The sequence below is a fragment of the Alternaria ethzedia genome, assembly GCF_023757985.1.
Source record: "Alternaria ethzedia strain BMP 0044 chromosome Unknown scaffold_5, whole genome shotgun sequence".
NCBI lineage: Eukaryota > Fungi > Ascomycota > Dothideomycetes > Pleosporales > Pleosporaceae > Alternaria > Alternaria ethzedia.
Genome location: NW_026056198.1, coordinates 304,442 through 332,389, shown reverse-complemented (window position 1 = coordinate 332,389; position 27,948 = coordinate 304,442). Strand labels below are relative to the sequence as shown.

Here is a 27,948-nt window from a genome sequence, read left to right as displayed (position 1 = left end):
GCGACGCAAGAGCCAAGTCTAGAGTAAGCTGCAACGTGCTTTAGGCATCCGCCCGATATATGCCAACTGCAGCCAACATGTGTCAGTTATCAGGTGAGGGCCTTCTTACTCCATGGATCAACTCATGCAAGCCGTGCCGTTATTGATTACTTTTCGTATTGGGTATTGAAGCTCTAAGTAAAGGAGACATGTGGTAAGTACTAAGGAAAGCTGGTGAAGAATGTCCAGATCATAACAACGTAGCGACAGCGATAGCATCGCCTTCCCCCCAGCCACGCGGGAGCAAGCTATAGCTCAACCGCATCTGGGAGGCCAAAATTCCTCCAAACGAATTATTATTGGCGCCTTTATATACCCATGATCAGCGCTGCAGGTTCAGCACCGGATCCCCGCACAAGGGTGAATAAGCCTGCATCTGCAGGGCTTGCAAATCACGAACAACGTGTCTCAAACTTTGGCCCAGCCCAAAGGCATATCACGTCCCTGGTTTGCACCCCAGTATCCCCTCGCTTCGGGATAGTCACCTTTTTCGACGCCTTCCCTGAAGAGGTCGCGGACTGTATCTATTCGCACCGTGTCGCGAGGCTTGAGATCAAATTTGAAGGGAATAGGCTTCGCGATGAGCAGGATGGAGTAGTCGAGTGTGGGGTCTTCGGGCTTTTTGGTGATGTCGCCCCATTCCAGAGGCTGACTGGTCAGCTCAATGGGTTTTGATTTTTCCAGTGTTGCGTCGTTCGTTGGCTTAGATCCAGGGTATGTGAACTTTGCAAGGATCTTTTCTGCCATGGTTGGCTCAGTTGTGTTGAGACTTACGCTGAGCTCCTCATTTGACGTGGTGGCCTTCTCACTCAAGCCAATCGTATGTTCCGCCCTCATGGGGCTCATGGCCGGCATGACGATGGGATCGCCCGATGACTTCTTGATGTCAAACAGCCACGCAATAGCGCCGATGCCAATCAGTAAATCCTCATCTGCCACAGCTTGCCCTGTGCAAGTCCTCCGGCCGTACCCGAACTGTGTCGAGTTGATGATAGTTGGGAACTGAGAAAGAGGTTCTTGGTAGGTGGGGTATTCTGGTTTGATCCATCGAAGAGGGTTGAAGGTTTCTGGATCCGGGTATAGATCAGGGTCGCGGGAGATAGCCCTAAACAAGCATGTCAGAATGGTTTATACCGGTCAGGATACAGGTGAACTTACCACTCCAAAGGATGGATGGTACTGCCCTTGGGAATGTGATAGCCGTTGTACTCATCGTCCTGGATCAGGTAGTGGGGAATGCCAGTGGGGACTGGTGGGCGCCATCGAATACACTCGCGAATGATGGCTCGCAAGAAAGGAAGATTAGGTCTATCTTCTGAACGTGGCATCCGGTCTCCACAGACACGATCAAGTTCCTCGTGTAACATCGGCAAGAACTGTGGATAGTGTGTCATGGCCAGACAAAACGTCTGCATTGGAGCGGCGATAGTAAGAGCTCCGGCGATACCGTGCATGCCAACAGCATACGCGCCTTCGGTATTGGATTTGAACCCCCATTTGCTACGACCATCCAGGAAGGTTTTCATCCAAGATGGGGCTGCTTGTCCAGACTGCACATCGTTCACGACTTGTTCTTGCATGGTCTGGAACCATGTTCGCTCAGTGGTCGCGCGTCGCCTCTCCCAAGCCTTGGGTGGGGAGAGCCAGTCCGGCAGTGACATGAGGAATGGAAGCTTGTTGCTCAGAGAACCAGTGGGCGAGACACCAATGAGAAGTTCGCGTGCGCGTTGCTTCAGCTCGTCACTACCTTCGCTGTGGCCCCAGGCCAGTCGACAGGTGACGCGAGAGATGAACGACTCAAGGATGTTGTTGTATTGATCAGGTGCGTCCAGTAGCTCGGTCAACATACGTGTTGATTCCATTTCAGGGTATCGATGGAACGCAGCCTTTTCCGATTCACGCATGATGATGTTCGCAAACTTTCGTTGACGAGTATGGCCCTCTGGAAAGCGTTAGACACTGTGGTTATACGCGTTATGAATGTGACTTACCATTTCGACTGAGAAGCGGAAGATATTGCGCGCTTGAACGGTTGTCGTCGATCAAAGAGGGAATATGCGGTCGATCGGAGTAGATGGCCGCTTTCTTTGAAAGCAAGTCCTTTGCTATCTGATCGCTAGATATCCAGACATGGTTATGGCCAGCCAGGTCGCATTGATAGATCGGGCCATATTGCTTGCCCCAATCCGCGAACTTGATGAACCCGTTCTTCTCAGGCACCTCAGGTACTGAGCCGAGGATGGGGTAGCCTAGTATATGTTGGTTAGTCAAGTTACTTTTGTGATCATCAGGGTCCAGCAGTAGACCTTCGCCTATGCGATGTGACGGAGAAATAAGATCCATACCTTTGGGTCCAGGTAGAGGCTTTAGGCCTGTCGGTATTCTATGACGACGAGATGAATCCCAGTACCTGTAGAGTGCATATGCACCCAGAACAGCTACCGCTAGTAATATTGAAGGAAGCCCCATAATGGCAAATGGTCCGTAGGAAAAGAAATCACACCCAGCGTGACGAGGACCAAGAAGTTGGGTTACGAAAGATGTGCAGCCTTAAGAAGAGATGCGGGTGCATGAGGCACTACATATAGCACCTGTAAGTTCCATGGCAGGAGGGTCACTGCCTGAGCATGTAAGCCTACTCCTGTGGATAGTTTCGAGTACCGATATTCCGTGCGCAGCTACGGGACGCTGCGTGTCAGAGCCGAGAGAGTGGATCATGTCCTCTAACAAGCATGACGCCTGTAATTACAAAAAGTAGCCTCGCTTGTTTGACCAGCTCACTGGTCTGCAAGGACCACGAGTTTTCTGGCTGCGCTGAGTATGCAGCATCAGTGCCAAGGCAGGCATAGTATGTGAATCCTCCGCGACCGTTTTCGTTTAGCTTGCTTAGGACCAAGCTGATAAGGAACATCCTGAGGAAAGCTGCAGGGCGATCGCTGATAGCCGCAGTATTGGAAAGGTATACATCGACGATGTTCTTCTCCGCATCGTTCTGGGCAACTTGCTGTCCTGGTCACCGGTAAGTGACTGACTCGTCAGACGTTCCGAAGATAGTCGCAAGAAGACAATTTGTCAAGGCTAGAAAGCTATCACTCTAAGGATGTTCTGCCTGAACTCAGTAAGCAGATACGGGTTGTATTGCACGTGTAACACTTTGCGAGAATTGCACATGCAATGTTGCCACCGGGGATCCCTAGGAGATGGCAAGAGGTACAGCTGATGCTGGCTGGGTGGGCTGAACTGACGAGCTCGGCGATGAATCCGAAGGATGCGGCCGTCTTGGAAACACGAGTATTGTGACAGTTGGCTGTCGTGTGTCAGGATGATGATCGGTGCTGATGGTGTTGTTGCATATGGGGCTAATCTATTTTCAGAGGCCTTAAAAACCAATGATCGTCCGGCAGTCGTGCGGATCGCCCCATTTGCGACCATCAGCCTAAAGCCCCTGCTCGCTTCGCGTCCTCTTCCCAAAAGCGTCAACCCTGGATGTTATCTAAGTGAGGAGAGCCGACGTTGCAAGTCCGGCGCGCCTGAGATTCTCTGCCTTCCCTCCAACTTCGCATGGAGGCTTCTCATCGCTCTTGCTCAGTCACGTCATATTGCCCTGCATTGGACCCTGAGCCTATTGTCTCACCCACGCCCAGGCGCAAAAGCCTTCGTCGGCGACCGCAACCTCTCCGCGCCGAAGTCTGCATATCTTCACGGTGGTGGCGTCTATGACAGAAACACCTGTCTCGAAGCAAAGTAAGATCGCTTTCGCTCCGTGCTCCTCAGGACAAGCATGAAGTCATTATGTTTGCGACATCACTCCTTGAAACGATAGATCAGTGTACTATTTGTAGCAATGATGGTGTTTCCACTAGGGATCGCGCAAGTAGCTCACCCGCTGTTTTACCAGCAGTTCCCGGCTAGTGTGTACTCGTACTAGCCAGGTACCGACTTACTACAGCTGTCTCCGTAACTCTTTAGGCCGGTGCCGCTACGAACATCGTTCTATCACATAGCGGTTGCCGATATGCCGATATACTCATCAAAGACGACCCCAACATGCTCACTTGCGTCGAATGATATGGCTTGAGCTCTGTGCCAAGTTCGCGGCGCACAACGGCCTCGCAGAACACACCACATCCGGATCGGCTGGTCCTCACTCGACGCGCAAACTCCAGATGTTTCGTCTGCATAGGCGCAGATACCACGATCGAATCGCCACCTTCTCAGGTTAACATGGAGATGCACCTAGGCAACGAGCTCCAGGTCGAAGTCAGCCCCACGAGTCGCTTGGTTCTACGGGCCCAACTGCAAAAATATACCAGAACCCCAACCAGAAAATTGCCAACCCACTGAATAGTGCGGCGGCTGAGGTGACAAATATCGTCACACGATGCTGACTCGAAGAGAACCGCTGCTCAGCATCTTCGAGCTTGCAGTCATTCCTGCGCGTCATGTACCCAACAACCAGGTTCCGATGAGTGTCAAGGCTAACTTTGGAACGAAACACCACGTCATGTGCACTGAGCTTATCACAATTTGCACGACCACAGGCATTACAGCATCTCGACTTTGCATAATCGTGCAGCTTCGAGAACGCTTAGGCTTCATCTCAAGTCCGTGTTTATGCAGGGTAATCTTTACATCTGCAGTATTACACATCTTGAACAAGTTTTGCTTTGCTTTGATGTCGCACTACCTTAGACACGACTTCAGGATATCATCCGACACGGGGCCGTGGAACGCGCGGCCCGACTTTTCCGTGGCCCATGACAATGTCACCTTTCAACGACATACCGCGATACGCAAGCTCGGATTTTAAGGTGGTTGGGGAACATCATCAACACAGCCTTCGGCGAGAACACGCGGTACACGCTCAATTACAGCTGCCATCGTTATCAGCCGGAATCTTTACCACATTAGGAAGTGATTCATTAAGCTCTTATCAGAACTCTTTCCCCAAGCCGGTGGTGTTGCTAGTACAAAGGCTGCCTCTTGTCTTCTTTGCAGGAACTTTCCTGCTTACCACTAACTCCGTTCATGTTATCTTCAGACCGCTAATATTGACCCTAGGGCTTAGAGCCACTCCATCTACAGAAATGAGAGGCAAGGTAGTGACCGAGCGCAGTAATTCGCTCTCTGCAGCGATGGCCAACCGATCGATCATTGCCGACCTAAAGACACCGTCGTTATCTTCTTACGCCATGCTTGTGACCATAATTCTCGTCGCTAATGCAAGGCGTGCAGACGTAGGCTCTGAGCCTACATATATACAAAACTCAAGCAATGGCTGTCATCATGGTGGTAAATTGCTGCATGGATTCCATGAATCAATCATTGCAGCCTGGTGTTCCCTTGCACCGCAGCGTTGTGCGTCGCAGATGTCCGAACGTGTCTGTGCAACATGTCGTCTGTCACCAATTCCATGTCTGGTTGTCTTCGAGGATACTCTTTCTTTCCATGCTCTTGATGACAGCAGATATAGCGCATACCACAGCGCTGTACTAGAATCCACTGACGGTCCAGTGAGGTTCGGGTCCATCTCTTTTGAAATATGGGAGAGTAGAGAACTCCGTGCCTGTGCATTCATGTATTAGACTGGGAAACACATGAAGGTATATGGTATATGGAAGTTCCGTTTAGCATCGCAGAAGATGGCCTATTTCATCGGCGCTGTGAAAGAGTCATGTTTGGCAAGAAGACACGTACTTCCAGCAACCTGTCAGGGTTGAAGCTCAAAACACTGGTCTTTCACAAAAGGTCATTCAAGAGACACCAAATTGTCTTCCTACCCTCTGCAGATGAGGTAGAAGAAGGCCGCTGGATGTTTGGCGCGGTCATGTGCGAATCTGTATTGTCGTCTCATGGATTTTACACCGTGTCGAAGGCGCAAGTGCAGTTCATCTTCACGAGGAAGGTACTGCTGTTCATGAGCGAGGCTACTAGACCTTGAGACTATCGCGCCCGGAAGTACTCAGAAACATCGATAGCTTCTATCAGAATTAACATCAGGAAAAAATGACGGACAACGCTGCGAAAGGGCGTCAGGCGGGCCAGCATGTGTTGCTCCGCACTTCATTCCGAAATTTAACTCCGAAACTTTGCATATTAGACACTCGCACCTACAGAAAGAGAAGCTTGTTACTCTCACCCACCCTTCCATAAAATGGCGGAATCACAGTATGTCATCCTCGAAGGTCTACCGACACCGCAAACGTATCACGATCTCCGAAAGCTCGCTGGCATGACACCCCCACCCATGGAAGCCGTACCCAAGTCACTCGCCAACTCCTTCTGCTGCATCGTCGGATACGAGCGCAAAAACATGCTTGACGCAAAAACTCCGGCGCCGGGGCAGGAAGCCATCGCAATGGGTCGTTTGGTCGGCGACGGGTCGTTGTTCCTCATCTTGGTGGACGTGGCGGTGCACCCAGATCACCAGCGCAAAGGACTGGGAAAGCGCATCATGCAGAAACTTGTGGACTACGTGGATGAGCATGCACCGTCAGCATATGTGAGCCTTGTAGCTGAAGAGATGGCACAGAAACTCTACCCAATGTACGGCTTCAAAGATGTGGCACCGAGTATTGGCATGTACAGGATGATTCGGGAACGGAAGATTCAACAGGACATGGTGGAGGATGCAGAAAAGGAAGCTTGAGGTCACAAGACCTGCTACCTCTTTGAATTCTATGCAAGCCGTCGCAGTCAAAATGCAGTCCGAAGATGGTGGACGTCGCGCCGGTCAAGTGCGAGGCTTTCACATGACTGGGCAGCTGGGCAGGGGTTTGGTTTGTGGGGTGGCACCCCACCGATGGCGTCGATGCGCATCACCGCCCAGCCTTGACGAATTCACGCATCCAGCTCACAACACTCCCACGTGCGCAGTTGAATACTACGGCATTCTCGCGCGATGCGCGTCTATGAGCACTTGTGATGCCTATGTGTACTTTTCCAGGCCAGATGATGTCTCCTTCTCCACCCGGCGTCAGGGCCGAGGAACGCCCACTCTCTGTATGTACAATGATACCCAGGCCTGGTCCGCTCTACACGTGCTATCTCCACAGTGCGCGCCTATTCGGCGCGTCTTCTACCCTTATCTACATTTGCGAAGACGAGCTAATTCGTGTTCAAGCTACAGTCTCTACCCAGCGAATTGCTCCAACTCATCGTTGCCTACCTCGACACCCCTACGCTCAAACACGTCGCTCAAGTCTCCCAGACATTCCATCAACATGCCACGGATCTATTGTGGCGTCATGTCTGCTTGGTCGACCAGTGGAAGCTGCACTTGAACGAAGAGACAGATAAAATATGGGGCGAACGCGGCCGTGGTGAGCCAGACGAGCACGACGACACACCCATCATTCAGAAACTATTTATACTTGCGACGTAGGTATCTCAAGTCTTTCACGAGAACCATGCTAACGTGTCAGTAATCCTACGATCGCGTCCAAGGTCCAGACACTGTCGCATCGATGTCACCTGCCGTCTCCGAACATATTCAGCGAACTCCCACGAATGCGCTTCGACGCCGATAATCTCTCACAAGACGATCGACTACATATACTCCTCAAGCTCTCCATACGGAACCTGATCAACGTGCATACGCTGCGAATTGTATATGGGCATTACAAGCTGACGAACGCACTCGTTACTGGTCTCCTTGACCAAGGTCGACCACGACGTGTTCCTCTTCGTAAACTCTGGCTTGAGAGTTGCAGCTTTAACAAGACTGAGCTATGTCGGCTTCTACCAAACAAAGCCACTGGGCTCGAGAGCATTCGACTGCGCAGGCTTGGAAAGGACATGTCAGATCAAACACAATGTCCGGGGCTACAGTTTTCCGAGTTCAAGCTTTCCCGTGGCGGACAATACTACCAGATGCATAATGGCGCAGGAGGATTTGTTGGAACTACTATCCACTTCTCTCACGAAGGTCTGCCAGAACGCTGGCCGCGGTCTTCAACAGAAGAGTTAACGGAAAAGGCCAGAGCATACGATGCTATCATGTGGGAGGAACTTCCCGAGATTAGAGACTACATCGATGAGAATCCGGTGCATTCCGAGCCTACATCACTTGGACAGTTCGTGCCTGACTCAAGTCCCCCAATGGAATGGCTAATCGCGTGCTCCGCATCCAATCTCACCAGTCTCAACCTGGATTGGATACACTGGCGTCGAAGAGATACAGAACTCGCTGGTTCCACCACTGACTCTGAATTGTTTCTCTCTGCACTAAGCAGGCTGCGTTTCCCGCACTTGCGTGCATTCCAGATTCGGAATGCTGTCTTACCACCCACAGTACTCCCAAAGGACGTTTATCTAATGGAAGGACCTTTTCTGGACTTTGTCGAGGCGCATCCTAAGATACAGTGCCTCGGCTGGCCGATGGACAAAATGTACAGCCACACCCGGCCAACTCTTGACATTCAAAATCGATCTCGAGCTCTGGTCGCCCATTTAGCAACAACACTCACGGACCTTCGCATCGATACGCAATATGCAGGGCCTGGGGAGCCATTCACGGCGATATGCAGGACAGCAGAAGACATGCAGGAACGTACTCGGCGACGAAGATTCATCGACGAATTCGTGCCTCACATGCGAAAAGTCGAGCAGATCAAGCTAGAAGGCGGTATACCACGCGACGAGAAGCGCGAACTACTCCGAGCACTACACTGGTGTCCGCTGAAGAAGATAGTCATGATTGGCGTTTCTTTCCCAGCAGGGAATACATGGGGGGCTGGCGGACAGCAACTCAGCGCCATCGACCCAGGGCAATCCGGCTCAGAGTTCATCTACAACCTTGAAGACGAAGACCTTTCTGGCATCTTAGCCGCATATCGCCGTGGGTTTCCAATGCCCATGGACTTTACATTCGAACCGAGCTACGGTTGGCCGCCCCAAGCGCCTCTTCTCCAGACCGTCGCCCTACACCATGCGTCTACAGTTGAAGAGCTCAAGATCTGTGGCTACAACGGCTGCCCGATTCTCTCTTACACAACACCCATCACCAACCCTCTTCTCACCGGTCTCCGCTCCTTCGACAACCTCAAACAACTCGTCATCTCATTCTGGCTGATGACTTGGTATGAAGACTCCTACCGCGACACGGAGATCATCCAGTCTTGGATCGATACACGCTCCCCGTCTTCGACAGCACTCACCATTGTAACGCCTCCCGCGTCGCCAACCCATGATCAACCTGTCGACCCAGGACAGTTCCCCAACTTTGGCAACCCACGCGTTGTGCCACGGGCTCAGAACTTCAACCGGTGGGCTGTCGAGCTCAGGACCAAGTTCACACCCTCTGCACTCGCGTACCGTGTTGCGCGGGACATTGGGCCGTTCCTGAGTGACATGGCTAAAGAGAGGAAGGGCGGTGTGGGTGTGAGGGCGAGCTTCTGCCTGGGCGTAAAGGAAGAGAGGAGAACTGCGAGCGACATGTTCGATTTAGATATCAGGATCGGGAGAGGCAACCAGGTGTTGGAGTTTGTAGGGCCTAGAGAGGAAGGTGAGAAGGGGCGGTGGTGGACGAAGATCGAGCAGAGGAGGTGGTTTTGAGTGATGGAACGAGAATGTGTGGTTTACTTGTTATTAGCGTTCAAAGCACTGGTGCATGTTGATATGTGACTTGGGCCACGTGCGGAGTTTGTATAACAGCTGGTGTGTTAGTCGAGAATTATTTATCTGGATAGGCAAGATCAGGCATATAGCAACTGGCAGTGTCCTTTGTTTGTGATTTGTCAATCAGGTTGGTACATCCGCAGGTGTAATCGATACGGTCGTCTGCACTCGAGTGATGGGTCGCGGGATCGGCCAGCCATTTGCGTACATTCTTGCGTTCGGCGGTGTAGCGTGTAGAGGTCTCGGTGTTCCGCTCGGTGTATATCCATCTGACGACCTCGATAGCCTTCGCTTCCCTAAACTCATCAGTGCATCATCTGCGGTTGATTGGCACAGTCGGTGGCTTGATTCATGCTTTTATTTCGTGACAGAACATGATGAATTTTCCGTAGTTATGCCTCCAGAGCTTTGCGCTCAAACGGTGATGCCATCCTCGTTGGTGATGCGAGATGGACAGCAACCGGGAGAGGGATGACAGAACGCCCCATGCCGAGCAATACCATTTGCCTATAAGAACCCGCTTTTCGATCATGCACCCGTCCGAATGGCCTTCATCGCGCCTCTACTCCTCCTCGTCGCCAACCTTAAGCTTCATGCGTTTACGAGGACTTGACGGTGGGGCCCTTGGCACCCTTGGGTGTGCCAGTTTGGAATCCGTTGCTGAACTTGCGGTTGACGGTCTTGAGGTATCGCATGCGGCCGGTACCGGTGGTCTTCCTGCGCTTGGCCTTCTCACCCCAGTTGACTGTTCCAATGTTAATCTTCGCGTTCGGTGTGCGCGTTTTAGGTACACGTACACTTGCGGGTCTTAGCAGCAGGGTAGCCGCATGAGGCGCAGGTGTGCTTCTGGATGTGGAGGGATCGTTGACCTGGACATTGAATTAGCCCTTGTCTCTTTCCGTGCCTTCGCATTCCCATTGCTAGCTTCCAGGGAGGTATCACGTACCGCAACGCCTGCAGAGCGTGTGCGTCTTGTTGTGGCGCTTTCCGAAACTGGAGGTACCCTTCGCTATATCGCAGTCAGTCTCGAAGCTCGTGGTTGCGGGTGAGGGTGGGAGTGCGGCGTACTCATTTTGGCTGGGGACTAAAGAGGAATCGTCAGTAACCGGTCATCTACACAGCAATTCGGGAGAGCATACCTGGTGACGCTGTTGTTAGTATCGAGGGTGGGAGTGATCGCGGTTTCGTCGTGCGAGAGCGAAATCGACAACAGCTTAGCGAGACACAATTTCGAACGTGTGTGGGGCTAGCCGTTTCGGGAATGGCGCGACGGGGCTCCACCGGCAGGCACGAGGGGCATCAACACCAGCAGGAACATCGTCACAGCGAGCAGCAACGATCAACGCTCTGCCATCGCTTAATCTGTTCTTCCATCGATCAATCGGAGGCCTCAAATCATCCACATCGAAGGCGCCTTTGGTTGCCACCCAGAAACTCGGGACGCCCTCAACAGCGATCTCTACGGACACCACGACGGGCCTTATCACTTGTGATCAGCATCATTGCTTGTAGACTGTTTTTGATGTTAGTATCTTGACGAATGCCATTTCCGTTTCGAGTATCGCGCTTGGAAGGGCGGGACGTTCATTGCTCTACCCGCCATGTCACTAATGTGGGATGAAGAACAGCTGTCAAATTCCGGAAAAACTATCATCGAATACATCGGAGAAAATTTACATCTCATCATGCGTCATCTAGGGTATATGATTACCTGACATGTCTGATATGCACCTTATAACGACTTGATTATGCGGTCGTGCTCAGGTCGCCGGTGACGAGTTAGTTGTCGCATATCTCGTCGTATGTCGCATACCCCAGAGGAAGAGGTTTGCAGACTCAGAAGCGCCACCGATACGTTACTCTGCCCATGTGATCCATTACAAGCCAGTACGGTTAGAAATAATGCAGGTCGCGGCTCGGGACATGGCAGTCGACATTTAGCACCATGTCGATTGATGACTGCACCTCCCAGCTGAGTTCCGCATATGAAAGTACTCACGATATATCACCCAGCAATACACAATGCAGTCTACATAACATAGCCTATACTGTGTGTGACATTTGTGACATATCTGTGGCTCATCCGCGGATGTCGGCAGAGCCATGAGAGCTGATACCGCGCGTCAAAGTATCGGAAGTGAACTTCAAATGAAGAAGGTATCCCGTGATGGCACACGTACCGCTGAATCCGCAAACAAGATACCTCCCGAGTCAATATGATACAAAATGTTCCCATGTAGAGCCGCCCAAACTCATCGTCACCCAGTTGCGCTAATGTTCCCTCGCAGGTACAGCAGCTCCTCCAAGTCCCTAGTCATGTCCGTTGGATATAATCGCTGAATCCCAAATGCATCGTTGGCAGTCGGCTGAGTTTACTTTGGCTGACCCTGGTTGTTGAAACCGAAGTCCTGGTCAGTAGAGTTCGCAGAGTAACCGAACGGAGGATAGCCTCCGCCAGAATAGCCACTGCTGTACTGACCGCCATTGTTGTAGAGGTAGGGGTTCGCAGCGTATGATGGACGCTCTTCCTTGCCGTTGCGGCCAGCGTAGGCAGGACGCGCAGTCCAATGATTGCCGTTCTGATGACCGTTCTGATAGCCAAGACGAGCGTCATTATGGCCGTCCTGAGGAGAAGACATGCCGTGCTGCATCACAGGCTGGAGTTCGCGGACAACCTCAGGGATGTTACCATAGTGACTTGGCAGAGAGTGTGGAGAGCGCTGGTTGTGCGAGGGGAACGGCGGCTGAGGAGTGTGTGGCGGCTCAGCAGCCTTCTGGTCCATGGACTTTTGCAAAGCCTGAATGATCTGCTTCATTTCCTTCATTTCCGCCTCCATGATGGCCATCTTCTTATCCTGCTCCTTCATCGCGTCCGGAATGGTCTCCTTGATACTATCCTTGATGGTATTCACGGTTGCGTAGATGTTGTGTTGGTTGTCCGCTACTTCCCTTACGCGATCGATGGAAGTCTCTACGCGATTGGCAGTTTCCTTGACAGCATCTAGATGAGACGAGAGTTGCTTGAAGCGCCTGTCGACCAGTGCCAAAGTATCATCATGCCTCGCCTTTGATGTACGTTCCTGGTCCTTGGTGAGCGTCTCCAGTGCGTCCCAAGTAGTCTTACCCACTACATCGAGGTGCTCATTGGTCATGTAGAAGTGGTCCTCGATGGTCTTGGGTGCAAGCGGCTGGGTAATTGCGCTGTAAGACCCGGAAGGCGCACTCGCGCGTGCTGAGAACGGAGGACCAGAAATCTTGTGAAGCGGACTGGGAACGGCACTAGGACAGTAAAGCTGGAAATCGCCGTGCGAATCACTGCGGCCTGGGCTGACAGTATTGAGCATATCAGTCAGCCTTGACGAGGACTGATCACCGAGATTGCCGTTCCTTTGTCGTGGGTTCTCATTCTGCTCTCCAATACGCAATTCTTGCATGACGCGGGTTGTGATGCCAACATCGGAGCGCTGATCACGTTCATGAGTGAGCTGCTCGTTTTCATCGACTTCGCGAGCAGTTGGAGAGTTTGGCTCGATATCCTGGCGGTCTCCTTGGAAGATCATCTTGATTGAGCCGTCGGCCGACTCTTCGCGAGGGTGGAGGACCGACCGTGACCTTGCGGGGTGTGAGTAGAGAAGGCGCGTTTCGTCAGACTGAGAGAGTTATTAGCATTTGTACCAGCACATTAGAGGAAGAAGCGGGGTACTGCGTGTGAAGGTACCTGGGCAAGTAAACGCTGAAGGGACAGATGACGACAGGCCCCACTTTTCGGGAAGGTGAGAGAAAGAGCCCTGGAAGCAATAACGGACTTACATTCTTAGACGGTGTCTCGCCTTCAGCGAAGGGAAAATGAGTGATGCGGGATGGAGAATAGAAGTGCGGCTGGAGATGGGGACCATTGGCGGGGTTGGTCTCTTGCGTTGTGTTCGGACACTCCTCCCTCAGGCGGTCGGGACGAGGAAGGTGCAATGAGCCAAGGCCCGCACCTGCCAAAGGAGCATGGTGTTTGCCTTCTGCCTTGGTTGGCGAACTGTCCCAGTTAGGGTAGGGCCGTTGCACTGATCCATCCTCTATGAGCTTGGTGTAGTCTTCTGCGGTATATGGGCGGGACTTCGCGGGACTCGATCCACCATGTCCAGGCAGGATATATGACGAACGGACGGGCGAAAGATCAAACTTAGGGAACTGGATACGGCTGATGTTGTCGTTGAAGTCCGAATAGCTGTCACGTAAATCACCACGCGTTGGCGCAGCCCTGCGAAGTGGGCTGGGCTGCCTCTCAGCTGGTGGCGGAGTATCCTTTGCTGGTGGTGAAGGCGGTATGACTGAATCGGACGATTCGTTGACATCAGGCACGGGGCGTGTGTTCTCTACGTTGTACGACTGCTTCTTCAGGCTACCTCTACCCGGTGAGCCACGGCCACTCGTGCGATGGCGACGCGAAGATCCGCTATGATGGCGATGGGCGTAGCTGTCAGGATTAACGACCTTCGCAGGCAGAGACTTCACCGTGTCTGAGCGTGAAGTCCTTGTAGGGGTGGACTCGACAGGGCGTGCTGGCTTTATGGGGCGGACTGGGATGATGCGAGCCTGACGTGATGCTGTGCCCAAAACCTGCGCTGCTTTGTTTGGCATTGCTGGTGGAGCTGCAGCACTAGAAGACTTGGAAAAGGTATTACGGAGGTTCTGGAAAAGCTTTTTCTTCGGGCTTTTGGGCGGCTCCTCGCGTTCTGGCTGTTGATCTCCACTGGCGATCCGGCACTGTCGTCGTAGGTCTTCCGTCCTGATGTAGATTTCGTCCTCGTTTGCCGAATCTACAAGTTTTAGCACAAGATTGTATACGCAGTACCGTAGACTCACCAATCATTGGAGTGGGCGGAACTTGACCCGTCATCTTGAACAGGTTCTTCTCAGCGCGAGATTCCACCTTTCCTCTAGCCGTCTCCTCGTCGAGAGCTTCAATCTGGGCCTGTGCAGCTACAGCTTCATGTTGACTGCGTCCTGACTGCCTCGAACGTGCCGTCGAGCCGGCATTGCTACTTATCCAGGATCCGTGATCTGACTTGCGGGGAGAACGTGCCTGATCGATTAGATTGGTGAACGTAGCCATGGCGGTGCGACTTCTGCCCGACCCCGAGGCTGGAGTGTGTGACTCAATAGGCGAGGTCAGCGGCGTGTTGTCGGTAGAGCGCTGTCCTTGCTGCCTTTGCTGGTCGATGGTCGGTAGAGGGCGCGGAGGCGGCGGCAACGGGAGCGTGATCGGCGGCGGGCGCTTCTTCTCTTCGGTGAACTGGTACGCCATGGGTGCAAGATTTCGTCCAAGTGGGGGATCTGTCCCAAGTGTGAGGAGTTGAGCAGGTGAAGAGGCTTAGAGTCGAACCGGAGTGGTCGTAGCTCAAATAGCGTGAAATGATAGAATTTCCTGTCTCGACCAAAGCGTCAGTATTCGAGTCTTGCAAGTAGCAAAAATCACATGAATCAGAGAACAGAGGAGGCGATCGCGCTGCGGAGGTGTTGCGGTAGAGGTTCGTCCACGACAGAGATCGCGTTGTTGAGCAAGACGTAACGGCAAGGCAACAACATCATCAACAACAGTGACGACAGCAAACGCGCTCCTCGTTCACCTCATCTTAAAAGAGGGGTAGCCCACGTGAGGACGCAGACTTGCAAGAGGAGATCAAGCAAGAGATGGCATCCGCTGTAACGCAGTGGTTACACTAGGCGCGCAGTGGACAGCCCCTAATTTGCATTTTACTTGCCTTTCCAAGCATCAAGATATGTCTGCTTGTTGCATCTTGAACGTAACGTGCAATTGACGGGAGATTGAGTAAAATGCATAGAACGAAACTGAGCAGATTGAAAGAGAACACTACCCACAATGGCGCCTGTATTCGAGAGGTATCCAAAAGATTCACGCCTAATCAAAGAATATCTGCAAACCAACGCTCCCTAGCATGCGGTTATTCGTAGTTGCCGCATCTCAAAGGACAATGCACTTCTTGCCCTTCTTCCTCTCGCCGCCCTCTTTCTTCGCGGCTGGCGGCTCAAGTGCTGCTACGATCGCCTGTGGAGATGTCAGCATCTACATCAACCAATCTTGTGCAATATGCTTACCTCGTCAAACACGTCCTTGAGCTTGTATTGGGTCAGCGCCGAACACTCGACGTACTTGACCGCACCAAGCTCCCGCGCCATGCGCTCGCCGTCCTCCTTCTTTACAGGCGCCATTCTCTGTTTTGAGAGCTTGTCTTTTACTGCAGCGTCCTCCCTCAGATCTACTTGTGTGCCGACGATCAGGCAGGGCACGCCCGGGCAGTGGTGATGTACTTCGGGGAACCATTTCTCGCGGACGTTCTCAAAAGAAGCGGGTGAGGTCACGGAGAAGCAGACGAGGAAGACGTCGGTTTGGGGGTATGACAGCGGCCGGAGACGGTCGTAATCTTCCTGTCCGGCAGTATCGAAGAGACCGAGGGTGTATGGCTCGTCACCGATCCTTCAAAGCAGTCAGCAGCTGCTCCACCAATTACTGTCCCAAACCTAAATCCACCGAGGGTTTGCCGCAACTCCAAATTGTGCAAAGAGCAGAGGGAAGCTCACATGACGGTCACGGCGTAGTTGTCGAAGACTGTAGGGACATATTCCGAGGGGAACTTGTTCGTGGTATAACTGATAAGAAGACATGTCTTTCCGACCGCACCGTCGCCGACGACGACGCACCTGTAGGGTAGTAAGCACTAGCATCTGGAGCATGGCGGTCGCACGCCGGGCATGTTGGGCTTCGCGTACTTGATTGTCGCGACCACCATGGTGAAGGCAGGCTGGGATTTGTTTCGAGGCTATGGATGTTTGTTTGGAGGCACGTCGGCTACCAAAATTCGAGATAGGCGTGCGGAGATGGGGCGGAGCTGTCGCTACGCAGGCTCAGGGTCGTGGTCGTGCGGAGATGGGAGCTATGGGCTCAAACGAGGGGTTCCAGGGAGCGGGGAGCGTCTGGCAGACGGGTCAGTCTCACAATTGCTGGCGCTGGCTGTGATGGCAGACTCGGGCAGGCGTACCTATGAGTCCTCGTGCAGACGGCGGCGGCGGCGGGTGCTACGTGGGTTGGAGCGTGAAACACCACCCGTTAGACTTGGTCCAGGTTCTGGTGAGCCGGTGGGCGGACAATGCGGCGAGCGATTGAGGCAGTGCTAGCGACGAGGCACGCGACCGGACAAGGACAGTACAGGCGCAGCAGCAGCCAGCGATGAGGCGAGTTCACAGAGGGCGACGGGACGTTTGGAGGGCGTGAGTGAGGTTGCGCTCTAGCTACGGCAGCCGAATCCCTTGAGCTGGAAGACGCCAATCAGTGAAAGCGGCCTAGGGCTGTTATCATAGCCTTGCATCGGCTCCCGCCCGTAGCTCGGAGACGGCTTATTATGTACGGCTGCACAATTTCAAGCCCTATTTTGCGGCCTCTGCTGGCCAGACCTGGGGCGCCTTGGAATCACCCAACGCGTGGCAGACCCATTGCTGCAGCGCCGCAGACACGACCCCACCACCAACACCGGCCGACATTGGCTTGATAGACGCAGCGAGGCACGGCGTGAATACACGCTGCCTCTAGATGCCAGCGCGCATGCTACCTGTGGCCCAGCGAGATCCCGGACAAGCTCAGTGAGCCCCAGATTTGGGAACGAACCGTGCACATGGACAACGTGGCTGATCGTCCTCTAATAGCATGGCCTGGCGGTGTTTGCGCAAGAAGTCGGCCTGTAATGAATCATCCGTAGTAGCACACAGTACGTCCAGGATCGGCAGCCCTTCTTTACAACACACCTCCGCTGGCTTCGGCCAAAGCTGGTATATTGCCATAAGCGCACACCCCTATGTACTCGCCCACAGACAGCTCATTCACGCGACATGCGAGCCAGGTGCAGCTTGACCCATTGCCGATTGAGTCGAATCTTAGAATGCTGCAGGGCAACCTTGGCAGACCCCAGCTCGCCCAATCAGCATCTCGCCTCGGCACGGAACAACCTCGTCTCCCGGGAGCTAGGGCGCTCCCTCCCCATCTGTCTCCATTCGTCTCATCTCACGGTTGCATCACGCACGAGAGCGGCGCCGCACATCACTTAGCCGTCGCGCCTCAATCTATTCTATGACAGTGCTGCCATGGATGACCTCGAAGACGAATTGGATCTTCGTTTTCACAAGGGGCTGAGTCCCGATGTCTACTACCGCTGTCCTACGCTCGAAGTAATATCATCTTCGCAATCTGTATCGACGTAGCTAAACTGCCATGTAACAGTCACTGGAGGGAGCTCTGCGCAATGAGCTGGACAAGAACGCAGCCAGCTTCATTCCCACAGACGTGGTGACCGAGTTCATTTTCGCGACAGCCTCAACCATCACCATCCCCGTGACGCAGCAGCCGAGCCTTGACGCGCTCATACAGCCAGCCGATCACCTTCAGAGCATTGCTGCCGAGTACGCGCTGTGTCGTGACATTGACGGCAAAGACAGGCTCAAAGTGCAGCGAGCAGTAGCGAGGTACTTGAGCCCACATATCTGCACTATGCCCGCTTATGCACGATAGATCCATCATCGAAGCCATTCAGGACACCGATGGTTTCAAGTACTCCGAGCGCTCTGCGCAGAGTAAAGAAGGCGGTGATGGTGCCAGGCTCAAGGTAAGGCACTGCCAAAATAATAACCAGTTCCTCGTTGTGGCTGACGATGGTAGTATGTTTGCCAAGACAGCGTCCAGAACCGCAAAAGCAACCTCAAGAAAGAAAGGTCTCACGATAGCGACGACGACGAGGCTGGAGTCAACAAGCAGGGGCCGGCTGTGCTGCCGACCTACGACTGCGGAGGCGCAATACACATCAAATTCTCACTCAAGAGAGAGGCCATAAATGTTGTGTATAAGCATAATCCTATCCATACCACCCGCGAGATTGATGCCGGGTACGTTAAGGCAGCAAAAGACACTGGTTGAGCGACATCCAAACTAACTTCTAATAGCCTACCTGCCTTAGCCACAGATAACGGCGTTGCTCCCACTGCCGCTGCTACGGAAGAAAAGGAACCGCGCAAAAGAAAACGTAGTAAAAAGAATGTTGTTGAAGCAGACAACGACTTCGGGGACCCAGATATGGACATGTCAACGTCTCCGGAAGCCACAAGTTCATCGACGAAGAAGAGGCGCAAGGGAAGTGGTGCCGTGGCCTCTCCTAGGACAGTGCGGAAACCATCCACCAAGAAGAGCAAGAATGCCAAATCGCCTGCATCACCCACCAAATCGAGGAAAAAGGCGCCTGTCAGTGAACCATCACCGCCGTCGCTACCTGCTCCTGGCAAAGCTTGCATTCGCTGTCGCGGAAAGAAGATCAAATGCAACGAGGCGAAACCGACGTGCAACCAGTGCCGACGAGGACTATGGACCTGTCAGTATGAAGTGTTGAACAATAAGAAGCGCTCCAAAAACGGCTGTCTTAATTGCAAGCAGAGACGACGGAAGTGTACAGAAGAAAGGCCATCGTGCGCATACTGCTTACGACTGGACGATGACTGCGAATACGCTGACTACTCCTGAGGATCTTTATGTCTAGTAAAAGTCTTACAACTCAAGCGATAAATGACTCAGCACCCGCCAAACGTCAGGCTTGGCACAAATGCGCAGGCCTTGTGACGGCAGGCAGAGTGCTACAACAGGCGAATATCTTGACATGATGCCAACTTCGTAGTCATGTAGGTTTCTGAGACATGCATACAATTTTTGCAGTGCTGACAGGAGAATTAGACTGGAAAGCATGTTGTACGTTGAGGCATACGCTACTTTTCCGCAATGTCAGCACAGGCAGGGCGGGTGGAAGCACGGAAGCTCCACACAACAATGCGCAAAGGCTAAGTGTACAAGGCCGTTCAAGCAATTGACCCTTGAAGGCCTGCAATTAAGAAACTTCACTCCTATTGCAGTAAGTTTCTGCTAAGCCCTTGGGCGCGATGTAGCGTCCTGTATTACTAGGGTCCTCGGGTTAGCGAATAGCAGAGACCATCACTTGATCAGACTAGTTCACCTAAGCAGTTCATTAACCATCACACGACTGAGCCGCATGTTCCCCACAACGTCCACTGCGAATGTCAAGGGTGCAGTAATTGTTTATCGGGGCAACATCCGCTTGTGATGCAGTGTTCCGAAGTTTGATTCGCGGCTGACCCTAGTCACCGGCTGTAGACCCTGGGTCAACGGCCCGCCTCCATTTACTCCCTCTCACCGTCTCATCTAATTCAACGATCACCCCTCTACATCACACGTCATGCAGCTTGTAAGTTTCTTGGGGTCTGGGGTTACCGTGCTGGATGCTGGCATTTCGCCAAGGGCCAATTTTGACGAAAAACAACAGTCTCGGGCTTGTGCGTTGCGCAGCATGGACGATCCGCGGGTATTTAATAGGAGACATGCCCGAGTGAATGTTTGCGATCCATACGGTTTCCTGTACAGCTTTTTAGACCGTTGAGATTTCGAGCACGATGCGTTCTTTTATTCTTCCGGTGCTCGCTACGGCTGCTTTATCGCAAGCCTCGGGTAACTACATCCATGATCAATACAACTACGTGTTCACTACTAACAAGTGCAGCCATTCCATCCGAATTACTTTCTTCGAAGCGTGCCGTAGGGAACTGGGACGATGCCCATGCAAAAGCGACGGCTGCTCTTGCAAAACTATCACAGAACGAGAAGATTGGCATCGTTACGGGTGTGGGTTGGCAGAACGGTAACTGCGTTGGCAACACCAAACCGGCTGCTTCGATTGGATATCCGTCACTCTGTCTGCAAGGTAAGCAAATATGTCTCACTACTTTCGAGCCGGCCCGTGGTTTGTGGCATCGGAGTCAAGATGCTGTGACCCTACGAATATGTTGTGTTCAGCGACTTCGGTGCTTGGAACTTGAAGCGTGGCCAGGTCACGTCGAACCCACTTCTCAACGCCTGCTCACTGTATGCGTACATCCAAAACAGGGTTCTTACTAACAGCCTCAAGATGGACCCCTCGGCGTTCGATACATCCAAGGTGTAACTGCATTTAGCGCAGCTATCCATGCCGCCAGCACCTGGGATCTCGATCTCATTCGTGAACGCGGCGCCTTCCTTGGTGCTGAAGCAAAGGAGCTGGGCGTTCACGTCCAGCTCGGACCTTCAGCTGGACCTCTCGGAAAGTTTGCCAACGGTGGCCGAAACTGGGAAGGATTCGGTTCCGATCCCTACCTCCAAGGCATTATGATGGCAGAGACCATTGAGGGTATGCAAGAATCCGGTGTTCAAGCGACAGCTAAGCACTGGATTGTCAACGAACAAGAGCTCAACCGAGAGACTATGAGCTCAGACGTGTCGGATCGAGTGCTTCGCGAGCTCTATGTATGGCCATTCATGGATGCAGTCCATAGCAACGTCGCGGCCTTTATGTGCAGTTACAACAAGGTCAACGGAACTTGGGCCTGCGAGAGCGATGGTGTGATGAACAAGCTCCTGAAAGACGAACTTGGCCATCGTGGATACATCATGAGTGACTGGAATGGTGGGTCATCTGCACACTCTTCAGATATGTTTCACAAGCTGACCTCATTTAGCTCAACACACGACGACCGGCAGTGCAAACGGTGGAATGGACATGACCATGCCCGGCACCGACTTCAGTGGTGGCAACGTCTTCTGGGGCCCACAGCTTCAGTCCGCCATCGACAAAAAGCAGGTTCAACAATCTCGCCTCGATGACATGGTCAAGCGCGTACTCTCTTCCTGGTACCTCCTTGGTCAGGACAAGGGCTATCCCAATGCCACCTTTAGCTCCTGGAACATCGGCACTCGTCAGGTCGGCGGCAACCACAAGACAAACGTCCGTGCTACGGCCCGCGATGGTATCGTCTTGTTGAAGAACACAAACGCTACATTGCCCTTCAAGAAGCCCAAGAGCATCGCTGTCATCGGAAGCGACAGCATCGTTGCGCCTAAGGGAGCTAACGCATGCGTTGATCGCGGATGCAACGACGGCACGCTAGCTATGGGTTGGGGATCTGGATCAGTGGAGTTCCCCTACCTCATCGCTCCTCTCGATGCAATGAAGACGCAAGCCCAGAAAGACGGCACCACCATCACCTCTTCACCAAACGACAATGCGCAACAGGGAGCTAGTGCAGCTCAGAACGCTGATGTAGCTGTCGTGTGCATCAACAGCGATGGTGGCGAAGGATACATCACTGTTGAGGGCAACGCTGGCGACCGAACTAACCTGGACCCGTGGCACAACGGAAACGAGTTGGTCAAGGCAGTTGCTGCCGTCAACAAGAAGACAGTTGTCGTGGTCCACAGTGTCGGCCCCGTCATCATGGAACAATGGGTAAGGAATTCGACTCAAACTGCATTTAAGACATACACTGACTTGCGCAGATCGAGAACCCGAACGTAGTAGCTGTTGTATGGGCAGGCCTGCCAGGTCAGGAATCCGGAAACGGCCTCGTCGACATCCTCTACGGCGCTGCCTCGCCAAGCGGCAAGCTCCCCTACACCATTGCGAAGAAGGAATCAGACTACGGTACCACCATTGCCAGGGGTGACGACAAGAACTGGGACCTCTTCATCGACTACCGTCGTTTTGACCAGCAGAACATGACACCCAGATTCGAGTTCGGCTTCGGTCTCTCCTACACCAACTTCACCTACTCCGACCTCAGCGTCTCAGGCAAGCCCTCGGCTGGTCCCGCAACCGGTGCCAAGGGTCCCGGAGGCCCTGTCGATCTCTTCGAGACGGTCGCAACCATCACTGCGAAGATCAGCAACTCCGGTGGTGTTGCAGGTGCAGAGGTTCCGCAATTGTATCTCGGCTACCCTGCGTCGACCAACTCGCCTCCCAAGCAATTGAGGGGTTTTGCGAAGCTCAAGTTGGCAGCTGGTGCGAGTGGAACTGCTACTTTCAAGCTGAGGAGAAGGGATATGAGCTTCTGGGATGAGAAGACCAGGAAGTGGAGCGTTGCGACTGGAGAGTACAAGATCTTTGTAGGATCGAGTTCCAGGGATGTGAGGCTGACAGGTAAGATCACTGTTTAGTGATATGATCTAGAAGGCCAAGCTGGTTGGAGGAAGTGCATCCACTGTACTCAATAGTCAAGTAGAAACACAGAAATTGCTTGAGAAAAAGAAATCCGTGATCACCGTTGTTGCCATAGCCTCCCGTGATGGATTCAGTCGAATAACACTTTCAGGGAATCCAAGTTGTGTGTTCTTCAGGGGCTGACACGCGGATTCAGCGGATGTGCGGAGACATGTTCGGCAAATTATAAAGCTTTCGATCGTCATGATCCCGATATCGGGACAAAGCAAAACTGTGACAGTCACTCCTCATTTGTGTGCGGATACCGTAAAATCCTCCCCTGAGAACACTTTCAGGCTGCGATCGACAAGATAAGACGCCACATTAGATGAAAAATGCTCGTCATACCCTATGCCAGGCGGTAGTCAAGCTCAAAGGCGCAATCGCTAGACGACTACATACACATCTCTGACAACGATTCTGAAGCTTATGTGTTACTTGACATTGTACATAAATTGATGTGAGTATTCTTGTAGCCCTAATTCTGCACGGTAAGACACAACCTTTGCCAGACTCTCGCGACAGTACTAGGGGACAGCGTACACTACGCGGTAGTAAGGCTCAAAGAGACCTGATAGCGGGGCCGGCATTCATCATCCAGTCTCCCCGGACGTTTGTCATAGTATATGGATCCTGTGTTGAAGAAACTTTGCGACCTATCGTTATCGTGGCCGAAAGTATATTGTAAAGGTTGTCATTGGCGCAGGTGCGTGTCATTGCGCCTTAGCGCGATTCTGGTGCTGGGGCAGAAAAGCCCCTCCGATTACTCTCCATCCTCACCTCACGCAAACTCAACACCTTCAAAGCTAGCACGTCAAGCTTCGCCTCAGATAGGCAGCCCCTTTGGACCTCGACTGGCTCTACTACCGCGCTTATGAAAGCTGCCCCGACAGTCTTCACTTCCCAGGTATGTCACTACTGCCATGGTTGATGAGCCCTTATCGGGACCTGCATCGCACACCGTCAATTCACCGCCGGCCTTTCTGCCTCTTGGTGGCTTGACGATCGATGCATTCGTCTCTTGATTTTTTTCTTCGATTCTTCTATCATGACTGTGGCTAATTGAACCCCTTAGGATTACCTGTCAGGTACGATGTCGCCCGTAGCTAGACGCGTCGTGAGCGTCAGACTGACTCTATCCGCAGACCACCTGTGGAAGGCCTCAGTAAACTGAACGCCTACCCAAGCTGCCACCAAACGAATCACTACATCTCCTCACATCTCCGCTCATCATGTTGTCGCAAATGATCAAGCCTTCCACCATGCGGTCCGCAGGGTTCCTGGGACGAATGACACAGAACCGTGTCCAGGCACGCTGCCTCGCTACTGTGGAAGGAAACACACAACGTGCCATTCCTACTCCCAGCATGCGCAGGGCTACAGCTGTCTCCAACGAGCCCGCTACCTTCACCATCAAGGTGCGTTGAGTCATACTGCAGATCTCGGCACATCACTAACAGCTGACTAGAACGGCCCCATCTTCGAAGGCAAGTCTTTCGGAGCCAAGACGAACATCTCCGGTGAAGCCGTCTTCACAACCTCTCTCGTCGGTTACCCCGAGTCCATGACCGACCCCTCCTACCGTGGCCAGATCCTCGTCTTCACACAGCCGCTGATCGGCAACTACGGCGTCCCCTCCAACGCCCGCGACGAGCACGGCTTGCTCCGATACTTCGAATCCCCACACATCCAAGCCTCTGGCATTGTCGTCCAGGACTATGCTCTGAAGCACAGCCACTGGACTGCTGTAGAGTCACTCGCACAATGGTGTGCACGAGAGGGTGTTCCCGCCATCTCCGGCGTTGACACTCGTGAGGTTGTAACATACCTCCGTGAGCAGGGTTCTTCTCTTGCTCGTATCTCGATCGGCGAAGAGTACGACGCCGACGAGGATGAGGCGTACATTGACCCTGAGGCTATCAACCTTGTGCGTCGTGTATCGACCAAGGCTCCCTTCCACGTCAGCTCTTCCCTCGGCGACATGCACGTAGCTCTGATCGACTGTGGTGTTAAGGAGAACATCCTCCGCAGTCTTGTCTCTCGCGGTGCCAGCGTCACCTGCTTCCCCTTCGACTACCCCATCCACAAGGTCGCCCACCACTTCGACGGTGTCTTCATCTCCAACGGCCCTGGTGACCCAACTCACTGCACCACCACCGTCCATAACCTTCGCAAGCTGTTCGAGACCTCCCAGATCCCCGTCATGGGCATCTGCATGGGTCACCAGCTCATCGCCCTTGCTGCCGGTGCAAAGACCATCAAGCTCAAGTACGGTAACCGTGCTCACAACATCCCGGCTCTCGACCTCACCACCGGCAAGTGCCACATCACTTCGCAGAACCACGGATACGCGGTCGACCCAACTACCTTGTCCAGCGAATGGAGGGAGTACTTCACCAACCTCAACGACCAGTCCAACGAGGGTCTGATCCACAACTCGCGTCCCATCTTCAGTGCCCAGTTCCATCCCGAAGCCAAGGGTGGCCCTCTTGACTCTGCGTACCTCTTCGACAAGTACATGGAAAACGTGGCGCAGTACAAGAACAACCAGTTCTCTGACAAGAGCAACAAGCCCAGCCCTCTTCTTGTGGACTTGCTGAGCAAGGAGCGCGTTGGCTGCCACCCCGATGCGCCAGACTTTGAGGGTCACGCAGCGGGCATGGAAAACCAGGACATTACGGTGGGCGGACCCGTCGCTCCTTCCTACCAGCCTATTACGCAGAAGCCCGTTGCTTCCGCTGCTTAGACTGGTTCGGTATCATGTCTGATGGCAATGCGTTAGTTGCGTTTTAGGGATCTTGGGGGAATGGCTATAGCGGCGTTATGGGAACAGGGGGATAAATTGACAAGGAATATGTGTCGGGTCGAAAGGCGTATCTCGACCAGGCCTTGGGTATTTCTGTAGTAATGCAATTTTCATGGAAATGTATACTGTGCGAACGCGGTTGGTATGTGGAAAGTGATGTTTGTGTCTGTGTCAGTATTCTGTTTCGACTAGCTATACTAGCATGGGGTATCTTGATATGTACTTTCTCATCTTGACCACATCGAGAGCGCGAGTTCAAGCCTTTCCAAACCCAGGCTCCTCCTCCAACTCCTCTTCCCCTTCTCCTTCCCCTTGTGTCTCAGTAGCCACACTTTCTTTCATAGACTCCTCCACCTTGCCATCCGGAACCTTCCTCTCCCGTCTTTCCTGCTCCTTCTTCCTCGCACCCGCCTTTAGTTTCTCCCATTGTTCTCTGTATCTGCTCAACACCTGCTTGTCCCTTTCGTTCTGCTTGGCCAGCTTCTCATTGGCACTCAATAAATCATTGTACTTTGCGTCTTGCGAGGCGACCCTGGCTTCGAGTTCGGCGATGCGTTTCGCAGCGTCGGCGTCGGGGGCGGATGTCGGAGGCTGGCCGGGGGAAGTAGGTTGTTGTTGGGGGTGGCCTGGTATGGGAGGGGAAGGGAGAGCCGGAAGGGTGTTGATGCCTTGAGAAGCGAGGGCGTGGGCGAGGGCATTGGGATCGCTGGAGCCACGGCCGGGTCCTCGAGCACGGAAGGACTGTGCGAGGGCGTTGAAGGAATTCTGGGAGTTGAGTTCCCACATCTGGATGCGCTTGGCTTGTTTGTCGATGACCGATTTCAGCGTGTCGTTTTCTAGGGCTAGCTCCTCCATGGTCTTGAGGCCTGAGCCTCTGCCGGCTGGTATGGAGCGCTGGGGCGTTACGGATGTGCTGGAGTTGCCGCGGGAAGGGGGGCGACGTGCTTTGGTGGGTGACGGCGGGCCTACGTTCTCTCTCGCGTCGACAAACTCTTCGTGTGAACTCCCTCGCAGCGAGCCCGATCCCTCATCTATGGCATTGAGCTGTGTGTTTGGTGCATTTGGCGCATTCGGATCGCGAAGGATGCTGGCGTATGTGACTGCTCCGCTCGATGTTGGCACCAGGTAGAAGCTTTCGTTGGGGCCGGGTGCGCCATCCTCTCTCAGGGCGCGAAGTGCCGGCTTGCTTATCAAGGCAGCGAGGTCTGGTACGGAGGATTTGACGGTTCTCGACGCTTCTGGGGAGTGCGTTCGGGACTTGGTCTTGGAGGATTTCTCTTCCCTAGGTGTCTCCGACACAGGCGTTGGAGCGGAGGGGTTGAGGGGAAGGGAAGTGAAGGCTAGAGGAGCGCTGATGGCGGATATGACACCCCCAAAAGCCGAGTAGAAGCGACTAAAGTTGTCCTCTGCGGGCGGGGATGTAGGTTGCGGAGAAGCGCCTTTCAGCTGCTTCGCTGAGTCTCTGGTGGCACTCGACTCTGCTTTGCGCGACTGCTGCGCCAGTAGATCGCGCACAGGCGTGGAAGGCTGCTCATTCCGGCCGGCTGTGGTGGCGCTGGGTATGTTTGCTGACGCGCCACTGGTGGTTCTCTTCGCGCTGGGGATGCCGCGCTTCTCGGCGAGGTTGGTGGCTATCGAGGACTGGGGCAGTCTGCGGCGGGACGTCGGGGGTGTCGGAGAAGATGTGTTGGCTGCAGAGGCTCGCGACGACGACGTGTTTGGCGAGGTAGAGGCGGCGGACAGGTCTGAAGGTTGTTTGGCAGCGTCCGTCTTCTTCTTGTCCTTGCGCGGCGCTTCTTTGATCAGGCCGGCGAGCTTGCGGTGGTGGTCTTCGAGGAGACTGAGGATGCGGAGGGCCTGCAACGCTTTAGACGGGTGGGATAGCCTGTGTTAGACTACATACCTCAGCATCGTGGGTATCTTGGGTGGCCTGGTGGAAGGCGGTCGCGGCGAGGTCATGCTCCTGCCCCGCGGTTGCGACGCTGTTGGTGCTGGTGGCGGTCGCGGCAGTGCGGGCGTGGTCGTGGGCGTGGATGAGATGTGCAGACTCCATGGTGGTGGCAGAGGCAGGGGGTGGACATGTTCATGGAGTCGCTGTGCATAAAGGCAGCATGACATGTGCGTGGAGGGTCGCGGTCACGTCGACAGGGATATGAAGGCGGCCCCCCATGTCACTGCGGAGTAGATCACCGGGCTAAAGACCCGCAGCTACTGGAGACGTTGGAACCAGAACACAACACGAGCAGCTCGCCCGCCTGGTTTCAGCTCGCATGCCTAGCCAGCTTGCTTCTTCTCCCACCAAACACGCCCTGCAAGCTGCTCACCACCATGATTGCCATTGCAGCTGCCACCCTGCCGTAG

At 53.5% G+C, this 27,948-nt stretch overlaps 9 protein-coding genes across 9 annotated transcripts; 4 read left to right on the top strand and 5 right to left on the bottom strand.

Annotated features, from left to right (window-relative positions):
- Nucleotides 1–447: 447 nt before the first annotated feature.
- J4E87_002843 (uncharacterized protein) lies at nt 448–2,773 on the bottom strand (the record flags this gene model as incomplete). Its single annotated transcript, XM_049374477.1, has 5 exons — nt 448–1,144; nt 1,198–1,981; nt 2,031–2,288; nt 2,385–2,403; nt 2,768–2,773. The coding sequence occupies 5 exons, from the start codon at nt 2,771–2,773 to the stop codon at nt 448–450; spliced, it is 1,764 nt and encodes a 587-aa protein (XP_049235468.1).
- A 3,420-nt stretch (nt 2,774–6,193) lies between these two features.
- Nucleotides 6,194–6,688, top strand: J4E87_002842 (uncharacterized protein; the record flags this gene model as incomplete). The annotated part of the gene is made up of 1 exon (XM_049374476.1): nt 6,194–6,688. The coding sequence occupies one exon, from the start codon at nt 6,194–6,196 to the stop codon at nt 6,686–6,688; it is 495 nt and encodes a 164-aa protein (XP_049235467.1).
- A 252-nt stretch (nt 6,689–6,940) lies between these two features.
- On the top strand, nt 6,941–9,594 carry J4E87_002841 (uncharacterized protein; the record flags this gene model as incomplete). The annotated part of the gene is made up of 4 exons (XM_049374475.1): nt 6,941–6,946; nt 6,991–7,041; nt 7,163–7,419; nt 7,464–9,594. 4 exons carry the CDS (start codon nt 6,941–6,943, stop codon nt 9,592–9,594), a joined length of 2,445 nt encoding a protein of 814 aa, XP_049235466.1.
- Nucleotides 9,595–10,256: 662 nt separating this feature from the next.
- On the bottom strand, nt 10,257–10,729 carry RPL37 (60S ribosomal protein L37; the record flags this gene model as incomplete). Its single annotated transcript, XM_049374474.1, has 4 exons — nt 10,257–10,402; nt 10,455–10,526; nt 10,604–10,666; nt 10,726–10,729. 4 exons carry the CDS (start codon nt 10,727–10,729, stop codon nt 10,257–10,259), a joined length of 285 nt encoding a protein of 94 aa, XP_049235465.1.
- A 1,300-nt stretch (nt 10,730–12,029) lies between these two features.
- On the bottom strand, nt 12,030–14,764 carry J4E87_002839 (uncharacterized protein; the record flags this gene model as incomplete). Its single annotated transcript, XM_049374473.1, has 3 exons — nt 12,030–13,307; nt 13,468–14,468; nt 14,515–14,764. The coding sequence occupies 3 exons, from the start codon at nt 14,762–14,764 to the stop codon at nt 12,030–12,032; spliced, it is 2,529 nt and encodes an 842-aa protein (XP_049235464.1).
- Nucleotides 14,765–15,634: 870 nt separating this feature from the next.
- CDC42 (Rho GTPase) lies at nt 15,635–16,460 on the bottom strand (the record flags this gene model as incomplete). The annotated part of the gene is made up of 4 exons (XM_049374472.1): nt 15,635–15,718; nt 15,769–16,147; nt 16,252–16,371; nt 16,441–16,460. 4 exons carry the CDS (start codon nt 16,458–16,460, stop codon nt 15,635–15,637), a joined length of 603 nt encoding a protein of 200 aa, XP_049235463.1.
- A 1,345-nt stretch (nt 16,461–17,805) lies between these two features.
- CEL3A (glycoside hydrolase 3) lies at nt 17,806–22,738 on the top strand (the record flags this gene model as incomplete). The annotated part of the gene is made up of 12 exons (XM_049374471.1): nt 17,806–17,889; nt 17,942–18,183; nt 18,230–18,323; nt 18,401–18,600; nt 18,658–19,079; nt 19,436–19,450; nt 19,579–19,610; nt 20,146–20,221; nt 20,274–20,474; nt 20,679–21,212; nt 21,265–22,031; nt 22,082–22,738. 12 exons carry the CDS (start codon nt 17,806–17,808, stop codon nt 22,736–22,738), a joined length of 3,324 nt encoding a protein of 1,107 aa, XP_049235462.1.
- A 1,275-nt stretch (nt 22,739–24,013) lies between these two features.
- On the top strand, nt 24,014–25,527 carry CPA1 (Multifunctional pyrimidine synthesis protein CAD; the record flags this gene model as incomplete). Its single annotated transcript, XM_049374470.1, has 2 exons — nt 24,014–24,199; nt 24,250–25,527. The coding sequence occupies 2 exons, from the start codon at nt 24,014–24,016 to the stop codon at nt 25,525–25,527; spliced, it is 1,464 nt and encodes a 487-aa protein (XP_049235461.1).
- A 315-nt stretch (nt 25,528–25,842) lies between these two features.
- On the bottom strand, nt 25,843–27,640 carry J4E87_002835 (uncharacterized protein; the record flags this gene model as incomplete). The annotated part of the gene is made up of 2 exons (XM_049374469.1): nt 25,843–27,444; nt 27,491–27,640. The coding sequence occupies 2 exons, from the start codon at nt 27,638–27,640 to the stop codon at nt 25,843–25,845; spliced, it is 1,752 nt and encodes a 583-aa protein (XP_049235460.1).
- Between the last annotated feature and the right edge of the window lie 308 nt (nt 27,641–27,948).